Source organism: Scyliorhinus torazame, chromosome 8, assembly GCF_047496885.1.
Source record: "Scyliorhinus torazame isolate Kashiwa2021f chromosome 8, sScyTor2.1, whole genome shotgun sequence".
Lineage (NCBI taxonomy): Eukaryota > Metazoa > Chordata > Chondrichthyes > Carcharhiniformes > Scyliorhinidae > Scyliorhinus > Scyliorhinus torazame.
The window spans coordinates 108,005,548-108,026,004 of record NC_092714.1 but is presented as its reverse complement, the minus strand read 5'-3'; the positions used below and the strand labels follow the sequence as shown (position 1 = coordinate 108,026,004).

General features: G+C 47.2%; 1 protein-coding gene across 1 annotated transcript in view; it reads left to right on the top strand.

The window, feature by feature from the left end:
- The window catches only part of LOC140428025 (cilia- and flagella-associated protein 47-like), a 1,060,448-nt gene that overhangs the window by 129,409 nt on the left and 910,582 nt on the right, over positions 1-20,457 (top strand). The window contains exon 11 of the mRNA XM_072513997.1: positions 19,456-19,599. Coding sequence (XP_072370098.1) covers positions 19,456-19,599 — 144 coding nt within the window. The remainder of the gene's footprint in view (positions 1-19,455; positions 19,600-20,457) is intronic.

Genomic DNA, 20,457 nt, shown 5'->3' with positions numbered 1-20,457 from the left:
CGTACCCCAGCCTGATAAAGGTTGTTGCTCAGGAGCAGAAGCACCCTTGGTGGCCTGTGTTGCTGGGGTTTGTGTGGCAAAGGGGACTGTGAGCAGCTGCACACCCTTGGAGTGCTCTAAGTGGAAGCCCCTGGGGTGTCTGGCTGGCACGGATCGCCCCTGTGGGTGCCAGAAGGCCCCGACCTCACTGCTACAGCAGATGGGTAACCTGGAGGAAGGTCAAGGTGCCTCGTTCCCATGTCACCTACATCCTGATGGTGCCTGCCAGGGTATGTGGCCATGGAGTGCAGGGCTGAACGCAAATCTGGCAAGACCAGCTGTACAAGGTCTCGATGGTGGCTGCCAATCTTCCCATAGTGACCTCGGGGCATGTCGGAGCCATGCTATCAGACAGAACACAGACAGACTCCACCATCGTGTGGGCAGCACGGTAGCATAGTGGATAGCACTGTGGCTTCACAGCTCCAGGGCCCCAGGTTCAATTCCCGGCTTGGGTCACTCTCTGTGTGGAGTCTGCACATTCTCCCCGTGTCTGCGTGGGTTTCCTCCGGGTGCTTCGGTTTCCTCCCACAAATCCCGAAAGACGTGCTGTTAAGTTAAGTGAATTGGACATTCTGAATTCTCCCTCTGTGTAGCCGAACAGGCGCCGGAATATGGCGACTCGGAGCTTTTCACATTATCTTCATTGCAGTGTTAATGTAAGCCTACTTGTGACAATAAAGATTATTATTATTATTATTGTTTTTTTCTAGTCTGCTGAGTAACTCAAATCTCTGCCTGATGTTCTGCTGCCTGTTGTTGCATCTCCGCCTTTGAACTGGCAGCCACCTCCAGAAGCTCATTGTCTGACTGGGACTGAGAAGATGGTTCGTCTCCAGCAGGCCTCCGAGCGTCAGATACCTGGGCTGTTCCTACTTTCCGACTGCTGTGGGGTAGTTTCTAGAACGTGACCCAGAGTCTAATTCAGAGCTACACCCCACCAAGGTGTGTGGCTCTGCACTGGTGCAGGGTGTGGGTAAGCCTCCTTGTCCACGAACGTCCTTTGATGGCTTGGAATGGAGCTGAGATGCCAGGATGGCCTCGATCTGCTAGTGCCTAGAAAAAAGAAAACAAAGTTTTAGTGGATGAGATATTTTGGAATACTCAAGATTACTCAAGACCAGCCCACCCGACATCTGACAGAGCACCGAGGCAGGTTGTCATGGTGTGAACAGGTGTTTAATGTGACAATGTATATACAGATTTGTGCCCTAGCCCCTGTAACTAAACTGTGCCCTGCGCCCATGCCAACTTAACTGGTGTCTACCTTTCTGGCCTTACGGGCCCTAAAGCTACCTCGAGGTGGATCCCCAGACAGTGGATCTGGAGTGGAGATGGTTTGCTGTGATTTCCGTCCTGTGACCTGGGTCCCCGTTGGCGGTTGTGTTTTGAGGCGACTGGGCCTGGCTGCTGCTCGGGTGTCCCAGGTGGTGTGGTGTGGCCCTGTTCTGACCACTGCCCACCAGATGCGCCGGGGACAGGAGGGGGAGAGTGCGCTGCAGTGTTCTGGCATCTCTCCTGCGGCCGTCACCGGTACAGGTCCCAATACCTCCTCCTCCCTCAGTGTGCCCGATGGCCCCCGGGCTACTCCATGGGATGGGTTGTGAGCAGAGTTATCCCCTGAGGCTCCCTCACCACCTGGCGCTGCCAGTCCTGGAGGCCTGCTCTGGTCTTGACCAGGGTCTGCATGATCGCTTCTATGGAGCACAGGGAGTGGACCATCGTCTGGGACTGCACCACATCATCCATTGACTGTGCCACCACCTTCTGGATCTGTGTCACATCAGCCAGTGACTGTGCCATCTCCCACTGGGACTGGACCACCTCCCTCTGTGTCTGTGCCATGTCGGCCAGCACCTGGGCAATGTTGCTGACGTTCTCAGCCGTGGCCTGCTGTGACTGGGCCACGCTCAGAAGCACCGCTGCGATTTCCAGGTGGCTCTCCCACATGGCTGACTGAGAGGCGACAACCTTGCCCTGGGCCTCGGCCAGTGCCTGCACAGATTGCCCCAGGCCTTGAACATGCTGATACATAGCTGCAACCCTCTCCCCCAATGCCTCCACCGCAAACGCCACCTGTGCGGTGTTGGCCTGGGTGGCACAAATGGTCGACAGGCACCACCTCTGCCTGCTGCACGCGGTTGGATTCCTACACCTGCAGATCCTGGATGCTCGCCGAAAACCCCTCGTGTAGTCCCTGGCTCTGTGATTGCATCTCCACAATCGATGCGACTGTCCGTTTCAGCAGCCCGAAACCCATCTGGATGGCAGCTAGATCCTGGGATCGGCCCACCCTCTGACTGTCCGCCGCCTCGGGATTTCGTACTTCCACCTGATGTATCGGATGAGCTGTGTGGTGCGCACCAGGATTCTCTTCACTAAATGCCCAACCGAGGTTGGTGTCTCTGGGATGGGATATTGGAGGGTATTGGAGACAGCTGTGATGGGAAGTCGTGTCCTTCTCGGACTTGAGCTCCGGGGCGCCCTGAGTCTCGTTGAGGGCTGCCATCCGGGCTGCTCTCCTCATCACTACTCGCCTCACAAGGGGGCTCCGGCTGTGGCACTGGCTGGGGGCAGAGGCCATCTGATGGACCTATCCCATCATCAGCAGGTCCTGCAAGACTCAAGATAAGACACATGATTAGGCCGGTGAATCTTGGGCCCGTTCTCCTTGCTGCCATCTTGTTGGCTGGGATCGTGAGTGCGGGGAGTGATGTGTGTATATTCAATCGCAAATCTGGCAGACCCCACATCATTTCTCATTGGAATCTATTGTGTTCCACATAGCGTCGGCGTTGGCCCCGTAACAGTCACTGAATCGATTCAGGTGCAGCTCCAGTTTTGCTGTCATGGAACTCCATGAATCCTGCTCTGGCGTCAACACTTAGTCTCAGGAACGGAGAATTGAGCCCGACATTTTAAATTCCAGGCCAACTAGTCCTGAGAAACCCCTTTTAAACCATTCAGATAGTGCCACTTGAAAGCAACCCGCTGCTAAACCTGATCCCTGACTCTGAGTCTCAACACATGGCTTCCGAGTCTGACAAAAACAAATATCACCAGTAAGTAATTTTGACCACTCTGTGCATCTCTCAACCATTCAGGAGAGCCAACTGGTCATGCGATACGCTGAACGAATGAACTCGGCAGCCAGCTGACCTACATCGCCATTGCAGTCCCCACTTCATCAGGCCAAAGTGAGGCGCTGCCATTTTTAAAAGACCAAACCCAGCACAGGAAGGTCCTTTGCTCAGCAGTGAGTGGCGACGCCATCTTAGCAACCTGTAATCTCAAAGCTTTCACACACATTTTAAAATCATCAAAAATGGATTGCAATTCCACACTTACAGCTCCATTGGGATTCACTCATGGCCAGACTAGTCACAGGATTGGGCCTTGGAGAAGACTTTTAAGATACAGCATTGCTGCATCGTAATAGAAAATCTGAGGGAGAGCACATTAGTACACTTCTTTTACCGATTGGACCAATAGCAGACACTATCATTGCACGACAAGCTACTATTTAAAAAAAATGCTTTTTATTGAGTTTTGTATTTTATATCCAACAAATTAAATGTCATATCTTATCAGAAAAAAAACACACAAAATCACCACGTATATTTACAAATGAGCATCTTCATAACAACAATTGTGACCATGACACCTCCCCTTTAACCAGCATACCTATTTTGCATTCTCCAATATGGCTGAGACACATATTTACAGGCATTTATATACAATTTGGTTTGGCTTCAGCTTGCCATCGGACCGGTCCTTTATGGCTTTGTCCCTCTGCTCCCAGTTCCTTGCCCCATCCCCAAACTCTTTCTGCAGTGATCGCCCTGTGGTAAGAATGTAGCTTCGGATGGGCCAGGCTTCCCACATTTCTCATCCTTTGCAGGACAATTCTTTTCACCCCCCCCCCCCCCCCCCCCCCCCCCCCCCAACCTCTGCAGATCCTATTTAACTTACTCCAAAAGACTAATCAGGTTTTATTTATAGATCCGTGTCCAGTTGTGGGCTATTTGGATCCCTAGGTAGAGGAATTTGGTCTGGGCCAGTTTAAATGGCAGTCCCTCCGGCTTCGTTGATCTTTTTTGGCACAGCGACTAGCCTCTTCGGTCTTTAACCTGTGCTATTATGCTCGTGGCTGCCTGCTTTCTCAGCTGGTGAGCCAGCAGGTGGCTCACCAGCTTTGTTTCCGTGATCATAAAAGGTCCCAGTGTCTGGCGGAGCTGGTTGACTGCTTTCCTGATAGCAGATCCATTTGCAACTTTTTCTTCTCTGCCAGCAGTTCCACGGTTAGGGCCATGGAATTCCGCCGGTCCACCTCCAGTATGGAATCAACCTGCTGTTGCCTGGCCATCCTCTCCCTGTCTTTTTGCGCATTGAATGCAATCATTTTCCCCCTATCACCGCCTTTGGTGCTTCCCAGAATGTGGAGGGTGAGATCTACATATTCTGGTTGTTGGTTACATACCCGGCTATGGCCTGTGATACCCGATCAAAAATAGCCATATCAGCAAGAAGGGCCATGTCCAGCCTCCATGGAGGGCGTTAAGTCAGGCTCGTCTCCAATCTCACATCCACGTGGTACAGAGCAAGGTCGGAGATTATGATTGCGGAGTATTCTGCACCCTCTATCCCTGAAAACACCGATACCCCCACTACAAAGAAGTCAGTCCTCGAGTAAACCCTGTGGACCTGGGAGAAGAAGGAAAATTCCTTCTCTCCTGGATGCGTGAACCTCCATGGGTCCAAGCCCTCATCTGCTCCTTGAAGGTGTTCCGATCCAATGCGATATTCATTAGTTTCCCCGATTTGGGCTGGATCTGTCTGTCTCTGGATTGTGTGCGCAGTTAAAGTCCCCCCCCCCCCCCGCAATGATGAGTCGGTGTGTATCTATGTCGGGATTTCTGCCATGATTGTCTTTATGAATTCCGCGTAGTCCCAGTTGGGAGTGTACACGTTCAGGAGGACCATTCGTGGTCCTTCCAGAGCACCACTAACTCTGACATACTGTCCTCCCTGGGTCCGTATCCGTCTTTGTCACTATGAATGCTGTTCTCTTGTTCAACAGGATGGCCACTCCGTAGCCCTCATCCCACAAGACGATTGGTAGGTCTGACCCACTCAGATCTTTCTTACCCGCAGTAGGTTCTTCTCCCTCAGATGTGTCTCCTGGAGGAAGAAAACATCGGCCCTCAGGCTTTTCAGATGGGTGAAGACTCTGGCTCCTTTGACCGGGCTGTTAAGATCCTTGACGTTCCACGTGACTATCCTGATCGGGGGGGGGGGGGGGGGGGGGGGGTTTGTATTCCCTCTCCTCTACCCCCCCCTCCCCCCCGCTCTCCTGTCGGGTGTCCCTGATTCCGGGTCTAGCAAGATGGCACTCTTGGTGTCGCTGCTTTCGGTGCCACCTTAAGCAACCTGTTGTAGCCAGCATTCCCCCCAGATTGGTTTTCCTTCTTGAGTCTGTCCTCCCTTCTTGATTTCCTCCCCTCCCTGCCCCTGTGGGCCCCCTTTTCCCGCCTCTTCTGTCTTTCCCCTTCTGCTCATTTCCTGGCACTGTCCCCCCCCCCCGCCCCCCCCCTGTGAAGTACGTCCTCCCTGTCGGGAGCTGTGCCGCGACCTCCCCTTTGCCTGCACATCTCTGCACTGCCTTGCTCGCTAGTGTAGTCCTCCCCACCCCCACCCCCCCCCCCCCACCCTTGGGAACGATCCCTGTCTTCCCCCACCTGTTGTGTTCTTCCCTTCCACCTGTTGTTTCTGCACCTCTCCGCTCTCACCCCCTCCTTCCTGGAACGTACAGCTATGCCGAAAGCATGTTTGCCGTCACTGTTGCCGCTGTTGTTGCTATCTTCCCAGCTTTTGTCTGCACACAAACTCATCCGCTTCAGCTGGCACGGTGAAGTAGAATTCCTTCCCCGAGCAGGTTACCGAACAATTCCCAAATCGCATCCCTCTCTTGTACAAGGCCGCTTTGCTGTATTAAATTCAGCGCGGTGCTTGGCCAGGTCTGCGCCAATTTCTTGGTAAACTTGGGATTGAATGGCCTTCCAACTGAGTGTGCCTTGCCCAGTTCAGGATCTTCTTCTAATCCTGGTATCGGCACAACTTTGCTATTGTAACTCTTGGCTGCTCCCATGCTTTAGCTTTCGGCCGGAGTGACCTGTAGGCTCTATCTATCTCCGGGATTTCGGGAAGCTCTCCCTTCCGACCAGGTTACCCAGCATCTGGGTCACATATTCTGTGGGGTTTTTGCCCTTGATGCCCTTCAGTAAGCCCATGATGCGGAGATTCTGGAGGCGCAACTGGTTCTCCTACTCCTCGATCTTCCCCTTTAGTGCTCCTTGTGTCACCACCAACCTTGCCACTTCTGTTTCCAGGGAGGTGATTGGGCAACTCTGGTCAGTCGCCACTTTTTCTGGCTCGCTGGTTATTGCCTCCTGTGCTTCCAGTTGGTGCTCTGTTTTCTCCAATGCCACCTTGAAGGGGCCAGCTACCTTCACTGTTGCTATCATGTCCAGCTTGATGCATCTCTGTGTTCCTGGAGCTCCTGAGTCAGAAGGTCCATCCACTTGCTTCTCGGTGGGCAGTCCGGCGTGGGTCCCGGTGGCCCACCTCACTCGGGTGTGGCCGACTCTGACTTGCCCCTCATGCTCACCATTGTTCAGTTCCTCCTCTCCAGGCTTAGGCTGACTCTGCCAACCCTTCGGCTGTTGGACTTATTGCCAGGCATTTCTCTGGTTGCAACTGTTTTGTGAGAGGGTGGGTGTTCAGCATGTTTTGGTGGGCTATTTTCACATTAAAAATGATGACAAGCTACTATAAATACTGCCCAGTGCTTCCTCTACACCAGACTTGGACATTTTGCTAAACTGCACGTGCGAAAAACTCAACCTTAGAGAAACATTTTTGAAAGATTTGTTCTTACGATGTGGGCGTCGCTGGCTGGGGTGGCATTTGTTGCCCACCCCTAATTGCCCTTGAACTGAGTAGCTTGCTACACTATTTCAGTGGGGGGCAGTTAAGAGTTAACTGCCTTGTGTAGGTCTGGAGTCACATGTAGGCCAGACCGGTAAGGATGGCAGATTTCTTTCCCTGAAGGACATTAGTGAACCAGGTGGATTTTTACAACAATCGGCAACGGTTTCATGGTCATCATTCGGCTTTTAATTCCAGATTTCTATTTAATTCAATTTTCAAGAAATTGAAAAGAAATGTACCTTTAAAAAATAGGTATTATCAGTGATGTCAGAGTGTGGGTAGAGCTGAGCTGTGTGTCAGCTTTTTACTTTCGTTTTTGAGCAGGCTGCAGGGTGTGTTTTAGTTTCGGTTTCAGTGTTGGAGCTGATGCCAGACCAAGCAGGTGTACTGCTGTTCTCTCTGCCATCAAAAGACTATCTCTTGATCATTTGGTGAATTCAGAATTATAAATGTTCTCAGTAGTGAATGTAAACCAAAAGGGCTTCTGTTGAAAGGTGTTTCTTCTGTATTCTGGACGTTGTTTGGGAAGCTTAAAGGATTACTTAGTGTTGTATTCTTTGGGGGTTGTATTTGAATTAATGGTTGCTAAGATGTTCACTGTATGTTTTAAAAAGGTTAACTTGTGTTCATACAATAAACATTGTTTTGCTTTAAAAAATACTTTTCCATTTCTGCTGTACCACACCTGTAGGGTGGGCCGGGTGCTCCCCATACCACAATCTATTAAAAGTTGTGGGTCAGGGGAACTCCATGATATACTTTGGGGTTCTCTAAACCCTGACCCATAACAAAAGTATAAAGATTAGTTGTAGATGAGTGTGGTTTATATGTTAATAATCAACTGTATTATTTTGGTGTGCGTGTCGAATCCAAATTAGTAGTGCTAATAAATGTATAGGTTTGACGAGGGAGGGACTTCGGTGGAGGGTACACTGAGGGGGTCGGGGGTGGGGGCCACCGTGGGGCTGGCCGGAGAAGGTGCGGTGCAGGGGCTGGAGGCAGGCCCAAGCAAGGGGATGGCTGATCGGCGGAGGTGGGGGGTGGCACTTTGCCCCTCAACTCGGCTGATCACCTGGAATGTACGGGGGCTAAATGGGCCGGTAAAGAGGGCACTTGTGTTTGAGCACCTGAGGGAACTGAAGGCGGACGTGGTAACGCTGCAGGAGACGCACCTTAGAGTAGTGGACCAGGTCAGGTTGAGGAAAGGCTGGATTAGTCAGATTTTCCACTCGGGGCTGGATACAAAGACTAGAGGGGTTGCGATCTTGGTTAACAAGTGGGTGACATTTGAGGTGGGAAGAATAGTCTCGGATGTGGGAGGTCGTTATATCATGGTTCGTGGCAAGCTGCAGGGGATGAACATAGTGCTGGTCAATGTATATGTGGCAAATTGGTTTGATGCGGATTTTATAAAGAGGGTGCTAGGGAAGATTCCGGACCTGACTCGCACAAGCTGATTATGGGAGAGGATTTTAATACGGTTATTGATCCAGGCCTGGACCGGTCATGCTCGAGAACGGGCAAGGTGCCAGCAATGGCAAAGGAGCTGAAAGGGTTCATGGAGCATATGGGGGGGTTGGATCCATGGAGATTTAGGCAGCCGAGGGCGAAGGAATTTTCTTTTTACTCCCGCGTACATAAGATGTACACCCGGATCGATTTCTTTGTCCTGGGTAGGGCCCTACTGACTGGGGTGGTGGACACTGGGTACTAGGCAATCACGATCTCGGACCATGCTCCGCACTGGGTGGACCTGCAGGTGAGTATGGATAGCAAGCAGCGCCGCAATGGAGCTTGGATGTAGGGCTGTTGGCAGACAAAGCGGTGTGCGAGGGGCTGAGGAAGTGTATGCTGAATTACCTGCAGGTAAATGATACAGGGGAGGTCTCAGCAGCGGTGGTCTGGGAAGAGCTGAAGGCAGTGGTGAGAGGAGAGCTGATCTGGATCCGGGCCCACAGGGACAGGACGGATAGGGCAGAAACGGACCGACTGGTAAAAGAGATCCTACGAGTTGCCAGGAGGTATGCGGAGGCTCCAGAGGCGGGGCTATTAAGGGAACGCCAGAGGCTGCAGGCGGAATTTGGTTTGTTAACCACAGGGAGGGCAGTGGAGCAGCTCAGAAAGGCGAAGGGGGCGATTTACCAGCACGGTCAGAAGGCCAGCAGGATGCTTGCACAGCAGCTCAGAAAGAGGGAGGCAGCTAGAGAAATAGGGAAAGTTATTGACGGGGGTTGGAACTTAGTTGGGGACTCGGCGGGGGTGAACAAGGCCTTTCGGGACTTTTATAGCAGGTTGTATAGGTCGGAACCCCCTGCGGGGCAGGAGGGGATGAGGCACTTCTTGGAGGGGTTGACTTTCCCGAAGGTGGATGGGGGGGCTGGTAGAAGGGCTGGGGGTCCCGATCGGGCTGGAGGAGATAGTGGAGGGTTTGAAGGCCATGCAATCGGGTAGGGCCCCGAGACCAGACGGGTACCCAGCCGAGTTCTATAAAAAGTTCTCTGGAATATTGGGGGCGGTACTGATGAAGGTCTTCAACGAGGCTAAGGAAAGAGGGGTTCTGCCCCAGACGATGTCACAGGCCATGATCTCGCTCATCCTGAAACGGGACAAGGACCCGGAGCTATGTGGGTCTTACAGGCCGATTTCTTTGTTGAACGTAGATGCCAAACCTCTGGCCAAAATTTTGTCCTCCAGGATTGAGGATTGTGTATCGAATGTTATTGTGGAGGATCAGATGGGGTTCGTTAAGGGTAGGCAGCTGGGGGCCAATGTAAGAAGGCTGTTAAACGTGATCATGATGCCCCCGAAAGGTAGGGAGGTTGAGGTAGTGGTCGCGATGGATGCGGAGAAAGCCTTTGACCGGGTTGAGTGGGATTATTTATGGGAGGTGCTGGAGCGGTTCGGTTTTGGGAGGGTCTTTATTGACTGGGTTAGTTTGCTGTACCGGGCTCCAGTTGCAAGTGTACGGACAACCAGGACGACTTCGGATGATTTCAGACTGCACCGGGGGACGAGACAGGGATGCCCCCTCTCCCCACTGCTGTTTGCGCTGGCGATAGAGCCACTGGCAATTGCTCTGAAGGCCTCAAGGGGCTGGTCCGAAGGGGGGGGGCGTGGAGCACAGTGTCTCGCTGTATGCGGATGACCTACTGTTGTATGTCTCAGACCCAATGGAGGGGATGGAAGAAATTATGGGAATTTTAGGGGAATTCGGCCGGTTTTCGGGGTATAAGCTCAATATGGGGAAGAGCGAGATGTTTGTGGTCCAGGCGAGGGGTCAGGAAAGGCGACTGGGGGAACTGCCGTTCAGAGCGGTAGGGGACAGTTTCAGGTACCTGGGTATCCAAGTAGCGAGGGATTGGGACAGGCTACATAAATTGAACTTGGCCCGGCTGGTGGAGCAGATGAAGGAGGATTTCCGGAGATGGGATGCGCTCTGTTGTCTCTGGCGGCAGAGTTCAATCGGTAAAAATGACGGTCCTCCCGAGATTCCTGTTCGTTTTCCAATGCCTCCCCATCTTCACCCTGTGGTCCTTTTTTAAGCAGATCAATAAAATTATTGTGGGCTTTGTGTGTGTGGGGGGGGGCAAGTCCCCGCGAGTGAAGAGGGCAATGCTCGAGTGGAGTCGGGGGAATGGTGGGCTGGCGCTGCTGAATTTCAGCAATTATTACTGGGCGGCTAATATAGCCATGGTGAGGTGGTGGCTGGTGTGGGGGGAGCCGGCGTGGGTGCGCATGGAGGAGGCTTCTTGTAAGGACGCAAATCTGGGGGCGCTGCTAACAGCGCCTCTGCCGTTCCTGCCGGCGCGATACTCCACCAGTCTAGTGGTGGTGGCGGCCCTGAGAGTTTGCGGGCAGTGGAGGAGACATGTGGGAGCAGAGGGGTCGTCGGTGTGGTCCCCAATCTGCGATAACCATCGGTTTGCCCGGGGAGGATGGACGGGGGGTTCCGAATTTGGCGGAGAGCGGGGATTGAGAGGATGGGGGACTTGTTTATAGAAGGAAGTTTCCCGAGTATAAGGGCGCTGGAGGAGAAGTTTGCATTGACGGAGGGAAATTAATTTCGATATCTGCAGGTGCGGGACTTTCTGCAGAAGCAGGCACCAACCTTCCCACACCTCCCGCTAAGGGGGATACAGGATAGGGTGGTTTCTAGTGGATGGATAGGAGAGGGGAACGTCTCGGACATATATAAAGAGCTTATGGGTTTAGAGGAGACGCAGACCGAGGAGCTGAAGCAAAAATGGGAAGAGAAGCTGACGGGAGAGATAGAGGAGGGCCTCTGGGCGGACGCGTTGGGTAGGGTCAACGCGACCGCAACATGTGCCAGACTCAGCCTGATCCAATTTAAGGTCATTTATCGGGCTCACATGACAGTGGCACGGATAAGCAGATTCTTTGGGGTGGAGGACAGGTGTGCGAAGTGTGTGGGGAGGGGCCAGCGAACCATGTCCACATGTTCTGGGCATGCCCAAAACTGAGGGGATTTTGGCAGGGGTTTGCCGACGCCATGTCCACGGTATTAAATACGAGGGTGGCAATGAGTCCAGAGGTGCCGATTTTCAGGATGTCGCAGGATCCGTGAATCCAGGAGGAGAAAGAGGCAGATGTTCTGGCCTTTGCTTCCCTGGCAGCTCGGAGGCAGATATTACTAGCATGGAGGGACTCGAAGCCCCCAAAATCGGAGACCTGGCTATCGGACATGGCTGGCTTCCTCTGCCTGGAGAAAATTATGTTCGCCATGAGAGGGTTTCTGTTAGGGTTCGCCCGGAGGTGGCAACCATTTGTTGACTTCTTCTCAGAAAATTAATCATCAGCAGAACGGGGGGGAGGAGAGTTAGGCTAGCGTAGATTAGGGGGGTAAGTAATGGTGGGACCTGCGGGAGAGGGAGGCGGTATTTGCACTATGTTAATATTTTCCTTCTGTACATTGTTGATTTTGTTGCTGTTACAATGCCAAAGAAATACCTCAATAAAATGTTTATTAAAAAAAAATTAAAAAATTTATAGGTTTGTTCAAGTTCAAGCTATTTTGTGGTCTTTGTGAACACTACGCCAACCATCCTGAATTTAACAACACAAAGAACACCACATGGTATCAGGAGTTTATTTCTACAAGAAGCAGTTAGATTAGAAAAGATTAGCATAAGAAGATTGAAGAAAACAATTAAGATGCTACAAAACTCAGAAAATCTACAAAGAAGACAAATAATAAGAAGGAGAGTCTCAAGAAACTTCAGGACAAACGGTAAACTATGCCAAAACTGGACATTCTTTAAACAGCAGTTTGAAGTTTTTGTTTCTGCCTCCGCACTAGAAACTGCATCTGATCAGAGAAAAATAGTACTCTTATTAAATTTGGCTGGAATGCAAGCATTGGAACTTTATAATTCCTTTGAATTTACTGCTGATGAGGACAAAATGAAATATAACATGGTGCTACAAAAGTTTGTTACACGTTGCAAGAAACAGGCGAATGAGACCTATGAGCGCCACATGTTCAGAAAAAGTCTGCAGTTAAGAGAGGAGTCGGTAGATTCTTTCATAACAGCTTTAAAGTTAAGAGCGCAGTCCTTTTCCTCAGCTTCCGATTCAGTGCTACGTGATCAAGTTCTGTTTGGCATAAATGCCGAATGTTTGCGTGAAAAATGACCAATTTTACCAATAGAAGACGTGATTAATATGTGCAAAGCCAGTGAACAGGCATTCTCAGAATATGCGGAGTTCTTGGCAAACGAAAAGAGCACAAAATCGGGAAATGTGGCTGACGCCATTAATGCTGTGTCGCAGCGAAGAAAACTGCATACAACAGCTGGTGACCATTTTGAGAGTGACATCACGAGCGTGATGACGTGCACACACTGTGGACACACCCGCAGTAAAAACAATTCAACCACGTTGCAGCACAGTGTCGTTTCTCAACAACTTCTCCAGTAACCAAATTTTAAAAGTTCTACAATGACTTCAGAAGGATCCAAAGTGTTCAGTGTGAAGATAAAAAATCTAATATCTTGACTGATAGAGAGGATTTCTCACTGTACACGCTAAAGGATACTTTCATGATTGAAGCAGGCACTAGGATTAATTTGCTGGATCACAATGACAGACCATTACAACAGCTCTCAAAAATAATTAAAGAGTGGACTGTATTATTAGAAATTAATGGCAAAGATATACCATTTAAAATTGATACAGGAGCACACTCAAATATTATCACAGAAAAGTTTTTGAGACAAGCTTATAAGACACCGCTAATAAAGAAATCTACTTGTCTGCTGGCCGATTACAATGGTAACATGATAGTCACGAGAGGATCCTGCCGTCTCATTGTTAGAAATTATGTCATTGAAATGCCCATAGACTTTGAGATAGTGGAAGATAAGTCATCGCTAATTGGGGTGAATGCTTGTGAAACATTGAATCTATTTGAAATGGTTCACTCAAACAAGACTTCGAATGACAGATGTGAAGAGTCAAGGGAAGACTTAGTTGTTGAGGATACCTTATCCAGAGCTAACACCGATACTGACACATCAGATGCAGAGATAGTACATACAGTGGAAGCTCAAGCCTCTTTCTTTACCGAGATACTTCCAGTGTCTGATCGGAAACTACAAATTATCAAAGCTGAAACAGAAAAGAATTTGACGCTCCAGAGGGTGATGAAATACCTCAAAGAAGGATGGCCCAATGAATGTCAATATGCCTTTTGAATTATAAAGAATGTCTTACTGTAATAGATGGTTTCCTATTCAAGGTAGATAGGATTGTGTTTCCTGCAAGCGGAGGACAAGGAATTCTGCAGCAGATTCAAGAGGGTCTTCAGGGCATAGAAAAGTGTTGTAGAAGGACTAGACAATCGGTATATTGGCCTGGAATCAACAGAAATGTGGATCAATATGTACAAGAATGCAGCATCTGTCAGATGCATCAGCCTGTACAGAGCAGAGAAAGTATGGAAGAAACTGAACTCGTCACCAATTCATGGATCAACGTTGGTATGTATTTGTTTTACTTTAAAGGTTGTGACTATCTAGTCGTCATAGACTATTACTCCAACTAACCCGAGATGATGATGCTAAATGATTTGACAGCAAGATCTGTCATAAGGACAACAAAATCAATTTTGCATGCCATGGGATACCTTTATACGTTGTCTCTGACAATGGACCATGTTTCTCAAACTGGGAGTGGTCACAGTTTGCAGAGAAATACAACTTCAATCACATTACTTCAAGCCCATGCTATCCTCAGTCAAATGGCAAAGCAGAGAAGGGAGTAGGAATAATCAAAAAATTGTTCCACAAAGCAATTGGTGATAATAAAGATCTATCGTCAGCATTGTTGACGTACAGAGCAACACCATTGTCAATTGGATTATCACCTGCTCAGATACTAATGGGTAGACAAATTCGCATCACATTACCTGAGATAACCATTCCAGATATGGATCATCAAGAAACAACTGTATCAGATCAAGAAAACAGAAGCAAAAATCCGATGTTATGGGCCAGGGCTTAGAAAATACCAAAGTATATTATGGCGTTCACCTGACCTATAACTTTATTGATTTTGTTACGTTGAGCACAAGGGCCTGCCTTTCAAGTGTTATTCAACAGAGTTCTTAGGCGCTCTTAATCAATAAACAAGCTTTATTCTATAAATTTAGTTAACATTATTATGAACATACACAGTAAAAATGTTATCACCTACAAACATAAAGGCCCGACACAGCGACAGTAATTTATTCCAATTCAATAACAAAATCAAAGTAAAACCAGAAACCCCTTTTCAAAGGTGTGACCCAGCACACGGTATTTTTACTGGTATAAGACTTGTTATTGATACTCTGTCCCCCTTCTCAAACAGCAGGTTTGAATTCCTTCCAGAAAGAAATTATCTCTTTTAAATTATCATGTAGTCTGGAAAGGGATCTTAAAATGATGATAGAGAAACACTTCTTTCAACCTGTGCAGTTCAAAACTCAGTCCAAAACTCAAAAGAAAGTAAAACCCACAGAGCTACAAACCAGCTCCAAACTCAAAGTGAAAGTAAAAACTCTCAGAGCCACAGCCCATCTCCACCCACACATTGACATCACTGAAGCCATGTGATAAGACAAAAACATTTCTTAAAGTGGCACTCCCTTGATAACTATGATAAACAAACAAAACCTCTATCTGAATTAAAAGAAGCTGACTTTTTAGACATTCAGAATCTTGATGGTGGATGGCAACACATAGCAAAAGTTCGAAGACAAGTCGTACCAAGATCATTCTTCATTCAGACTGAACAAGGGTCTTTCTTCAGACAAACCAGAAGAGCACTGTTGTGCATCAAACATCATGTTAAGTCTCAACCTCAGAATGTTATTGATCCAGATAACATCTTCAGGGACATTGACTTTCCCAATCCTTACTTGACACCAATACAGCAAGAAGATATGGAAGGTCAACAAGAAAGAGAAGACCACCAGAAAGACTAAATTTGTGGTTACTGTAATAAGTATTCATTTCATCAACAAAGTGATGGAACAGTTATTTGCAAATGAATGTACAAACTGATAACACATTTATGATCAATACTAGCTAATGTAATGTTCAAAGAAAAATATCACAACCAACGTTTATAATCATTTTCCTTTTAAAAAGAAAGTGGGATGTGTGTTGTTTGGGGTTACTGGGATAGGGTGGGGGAGTGGGCCCAGGCAGGGGAGTTCTTTCAGAAGGTCGGTGCAAACTGATGGGCTGAATGGCCTCCTGCACTGTAGGAATTCTAGTTCTAAAAAATAATTATAATGTTATTGTTTATTGTAAGGGGAATTGATTACAAATTTAGGGAAGTTATGTTTCAGTTGTACAGGGCATTGGTAGGATCACATTTGGAGAATTGGTCACCTTGTTTAAGGAAAGATGCGGTACATTAGGCACAATTCAGAGAAGCTTTACTAGACCACTACCAGGAATGGATGTGTTGTTTATGAGGGAAGGTTGGAGAGGTTAGGTTTGTATCCACTAGAGTTTAGAAGAGTAATTGGCGACTTGGTTAAGACCTTTAAGATCCTGAGAGGTATTGACAGGGTGAATGTGGAGAGGATGTTTCCTCTTGCCAGAGAATCTAGAACTAGGGATCACTTTTTAAAAACAAGGGGTCGCTTCACTTAAGACAGAGATGAGGAAGAAAAAATCTCTGAGGGCCATGAGCCTCTGGAACTCTCTTCCTCAAAAGGAAGTGGGAACAGTGTCTTTGAATATTTTTAAGACAGAGCTAGATAGATTCTTGACTAACAAGGGGGTGAGAGGTTGTTGGGTATAGGCAGGAATGTGCGGAGCAACTAGAAGGGCTGAGCGGCCTCCCTGTCCTAATTCGTATATTGTTTGATTGAAAAGAGGCTGATATTGTGGTATTGGCTGTATTGGACTTGTCAAGATATTTTGTGGTCAGGATAAACCTGGGCAATTTTCTTTTTGTCCACATTGGGGCGACACCGGTGTTGATCTGTACTGGGACATCTTGGTAGGGTTAGGATTAGTCCTGGAGCATTCGTGATTTTGGTGGAATGTTGTCAGGCCCATAGCTTTTGTAATATCCAGCACCTTCAGCCATTTTTTGCTATCATGTGGAACAAATTGTCTGAAGATCAACATCTGCTGCAATCACAATATCAGGAGGCGGCCACGATGAATCATCCACTTAGCACTTCTGGCTGAAGGTGGTTGCAAATAATTTAGTCTTGTCTTGTGCATTGATATAATGTGATTTTTTTCTTTCTCTCTCGCTCTCGCCCCCCCCCCCCCCCATCCCATCCCGAGGAAGGGGATATTTGTGGATGTACGATCCTCCTCTTGGTTGTTAAATTATCTACTCGCATTCACAACTGTGGATGTGACATGTCTGCAACGATTTGATCTGATGTGTTGATTGTGGGATTGTTCAGCTCTGTCTATGCATGCTTCTTCTGCTATTTGGCATGCAAGCAATCTTTTGTTGTCAGCGTCATTTTTACGTATGACTGGCACTGCACCTGTCATGCTCTCCTGTACTCTTCATTGAACCAAGGTTCATCCATTGGCTTTATCGTAATAGTAGTTGCTTTAGCAAGGCTATGACTTACAGATTGTGGATGAATACAACTCTGCTGCTGTTGGGACATAGCATCTCATGGATGTTCAGTTTTGAGCTGCTGAATCTGATCTGAATCCACACATGTGGTAATGATGCAGAACACAGTGGAGGATATGTTCAGGTGAAGACTGGACTTCATTTACACAAGTACTGTGCAATCAGCATTCCTACCTATACTAGAATGGATTGATGCATCAGTGGCAGGTGGATTGATGAGGATAAGATGGAGTCGTTTTATTTCTTCTTTATGGTTCCCTCACCTAGTCTGGCAGATCTGTCCTTCAGGATTCAACTGGCTTGGTAGTAGTGCTGTACTGAGCCACTCTTGGTGATGGGTATTAAAGTCCCCCACCAGAGTTACACTCTATGACTTTGTCATCCTCAGTGTTACCTCCAAGTGATGTTCAGTATAGAGGAATACTGATTCATCAGCTGAGATGAGGAGATAGGTGGTAATCTGAAGGAGATTTCTTGCCCATGTTTGACCTGATGTAATGAGATTCCATGGATCTGGAGTCGATGTTGAGGACTCTCACAGCCACTCCTTCCTATCTGTATACTTCTGTGCTGCAATCTCTGGTGGGATGGATGGTGATCCCTCACCAGGGATGGTGATGAGGGTGTTTGGGACATTGACTGAAAGCAATAGAGCGAGTATGACTATGTCAGGTGGGTACTTGACTAGCCTGTGGGACAGTTTTCCCAATTTTGGCACAAGCCCCCAGATGTTATTGAAGGAGAATTTTGCAAGGTTGATGAGGGTTGCTGTGTCGTTATTGTTTCCAGTGCATAAGTCAGGGCCAGGCAGCCTGTCTGGGATATTCATTTTGACTTTTCTTTCGTGGCTTGGTACTTCTGAGTTACTTGCTAGGCTATTTCAGAGGATAGTTAATGATCAGCCAAATTGCTGTGGGTCTGGAGTAGGCCGAGGCCGCATAAGGATGACAGCGTTCCTTCCATAAAGCACATTAGTGAACCAGACGGTTTTCAGGGCATCTTTGCTGAGATTCCAGATTTTTACAAGTTAATTAATTGAATTTAATTTCCATCAGAATTTGAACTCGTGTTGCCAGTATATTGGCCTAAGAATCTGGATTAGAAGTCCAGAGACATTACCGCTACCCCACTGTTTCCCATTAAATTGCTATATCTGCTCAGGCAATACAGATAATATCTCCTCTTCACCAGTCCCCATTTGCTGCCTTTCTCACCAGGATCTCAACCATTGAACTTGGTCGCAAGAATTTTTGAAGTAATTATAATATTGATGCCCAAATTGAGATAGAATCTACAGTCTCAGTTTTCTCTCCACAAGAGCTAAGTATTACAAAGTGTTACAAATCACCCATACATCCTCTTTTCTCAGTCCCTGCCCCTTCATTTCAACTTTCCTTCTCCTCATCTCCTACCTTCTGGCTTTCCTTTACCTACTTTTCACCTCGCTCCTCCTCTTCCTCTCCTCCCATCCCTTTTCCTTTCATCAGCCTTCCCTCCTTGACATCCCCTCAGATTGCTTCTCCCTTCTCTTTCCCATTCTCTTCTTTCCCAACAACTTTCCCGTTATTTCCCATTTCCATTTTCCACTGATCTCCTTCTCTCATTTGCTCTTATTCCCTCTTCCCTCTTTTTCTTCTCTCTTTTCTCTTGTTCTTGGCCCCATTTCTACTCCTTCAGCCATAAATATCTCGTGATTTTGTGAGGTAAAGAATGGGCATATATACAGTGCTTTATTAAAACCTCAGACCGTTGCAAAGTGCTTCAAAACAATGAATTATTTTGAAATACAAAACATCTATTTTATAAGGAAACACCAACTTGTACACAAAGTCTCACTAACAGCAAATGATTGAATGGACACAGCATCTGACAACTGCAGAACCTGACTGGTTATTTATGAAGTTATTGTCTGTGTGATTTGTGATTCATATGAAAGTCTTTATTTATATTCTCTCAAATTTAATATTGAATCCAGCTACCATATTTAAATGACTGCACAATAGCCAACAGCAAATTAGTTTGAGAAAGTCATATCAGAAGATCTGTTTTTGAATTTGGCATTCAGCTTAATTCGTGGACAGCCGTTGCTTGTGAGAAAGGTAACACAACAATATGATAAAACCAACAGAAACGTTTGGAAGATCTTTCAAATAACGATTATAAAATACTTACACCATTCTTTAATTATTGGTTATTATTTTGACCATGAACATCTTGTTTAGATTACAGCCTTTTAATCAGATATTTGCATTATTGCATGTTAATATTAACAGATACACTGCAATTTTTGTTGATTTTTTTCAGGAGAGAAAAGAAACCTGACATTTATGTGGATCCTGAGTACACTTACAATGACGACCAAGTTGCAGCAATGAAAGCGCATAAGCAATATTATGAAGATTATATTCAGCGTCTAAGGGTGCGTCGCTTGCAAAAGCTGGATCGCAGGTAAACAAAGGACATATACATATGTTACTTTGGCAAAACTAGAAAGAAATTAAAACTTCATGGCAGCTGACATTTTATCGCCGGATTTGGGATATTGCTAAAGATATTTTCAGATTACCTCTTGTTCCAGTGATTGTATAGAATAAGGATTTTGGAGGATAATAATGCTTTATTTTGAATAATTTCAACAACTTACCATTGGGCAAAACACATACTCAATTGCAGAAAGGTGTAAAAGAGTATATCATTGAGGCATTTAGCTCAAGCAATTTTTTATTCTTTCTTGACGCAGTAGAAATAATATTTGTCCTTGGCTGGTGAACAGAAATTCTAACAGTTTGAATCGATGCAGCACTATACAGATAAGTTTGGCTGTGCAGTAATGTAAAAATAGCTGCTCGCAAGTTAAATTTACATTCTCGGAATTACCCCTTGTGAGTGTTGGCATTGCTGTGAATGGTGGAATTCTGGAAGTACTCGAATCTAAAGTGAATACCTCTTTGGTTTAACTAATGAGGTTGACTGTGCAACAAGGATACATCCCACTGGTTTCTTTTTTTGTGAAAATATATTTTATTCCAAATGTAAAGAGTAACATTCCAACAAAGCAGAGTTATCATTTGCACATTTTTCCCCCTTCAATCACTTCCCTCCCCATCCGCACCGCCCCCCCCCCCCCCCACCCGATGTACAGCACCTCAACTATCGTACCTCAAAGCCCTCTCTGACCCCCTTAAGGCAAACCTAATTGTTTCTAATCTCCCAGCCAGGCCGCAGCCCCCGGTGGCGTATTCGACCTCCAATTCAAAACAATCCATCGCCTGGCAATCAGAGAGGCGAAGGCTGGAAGATCGGCTC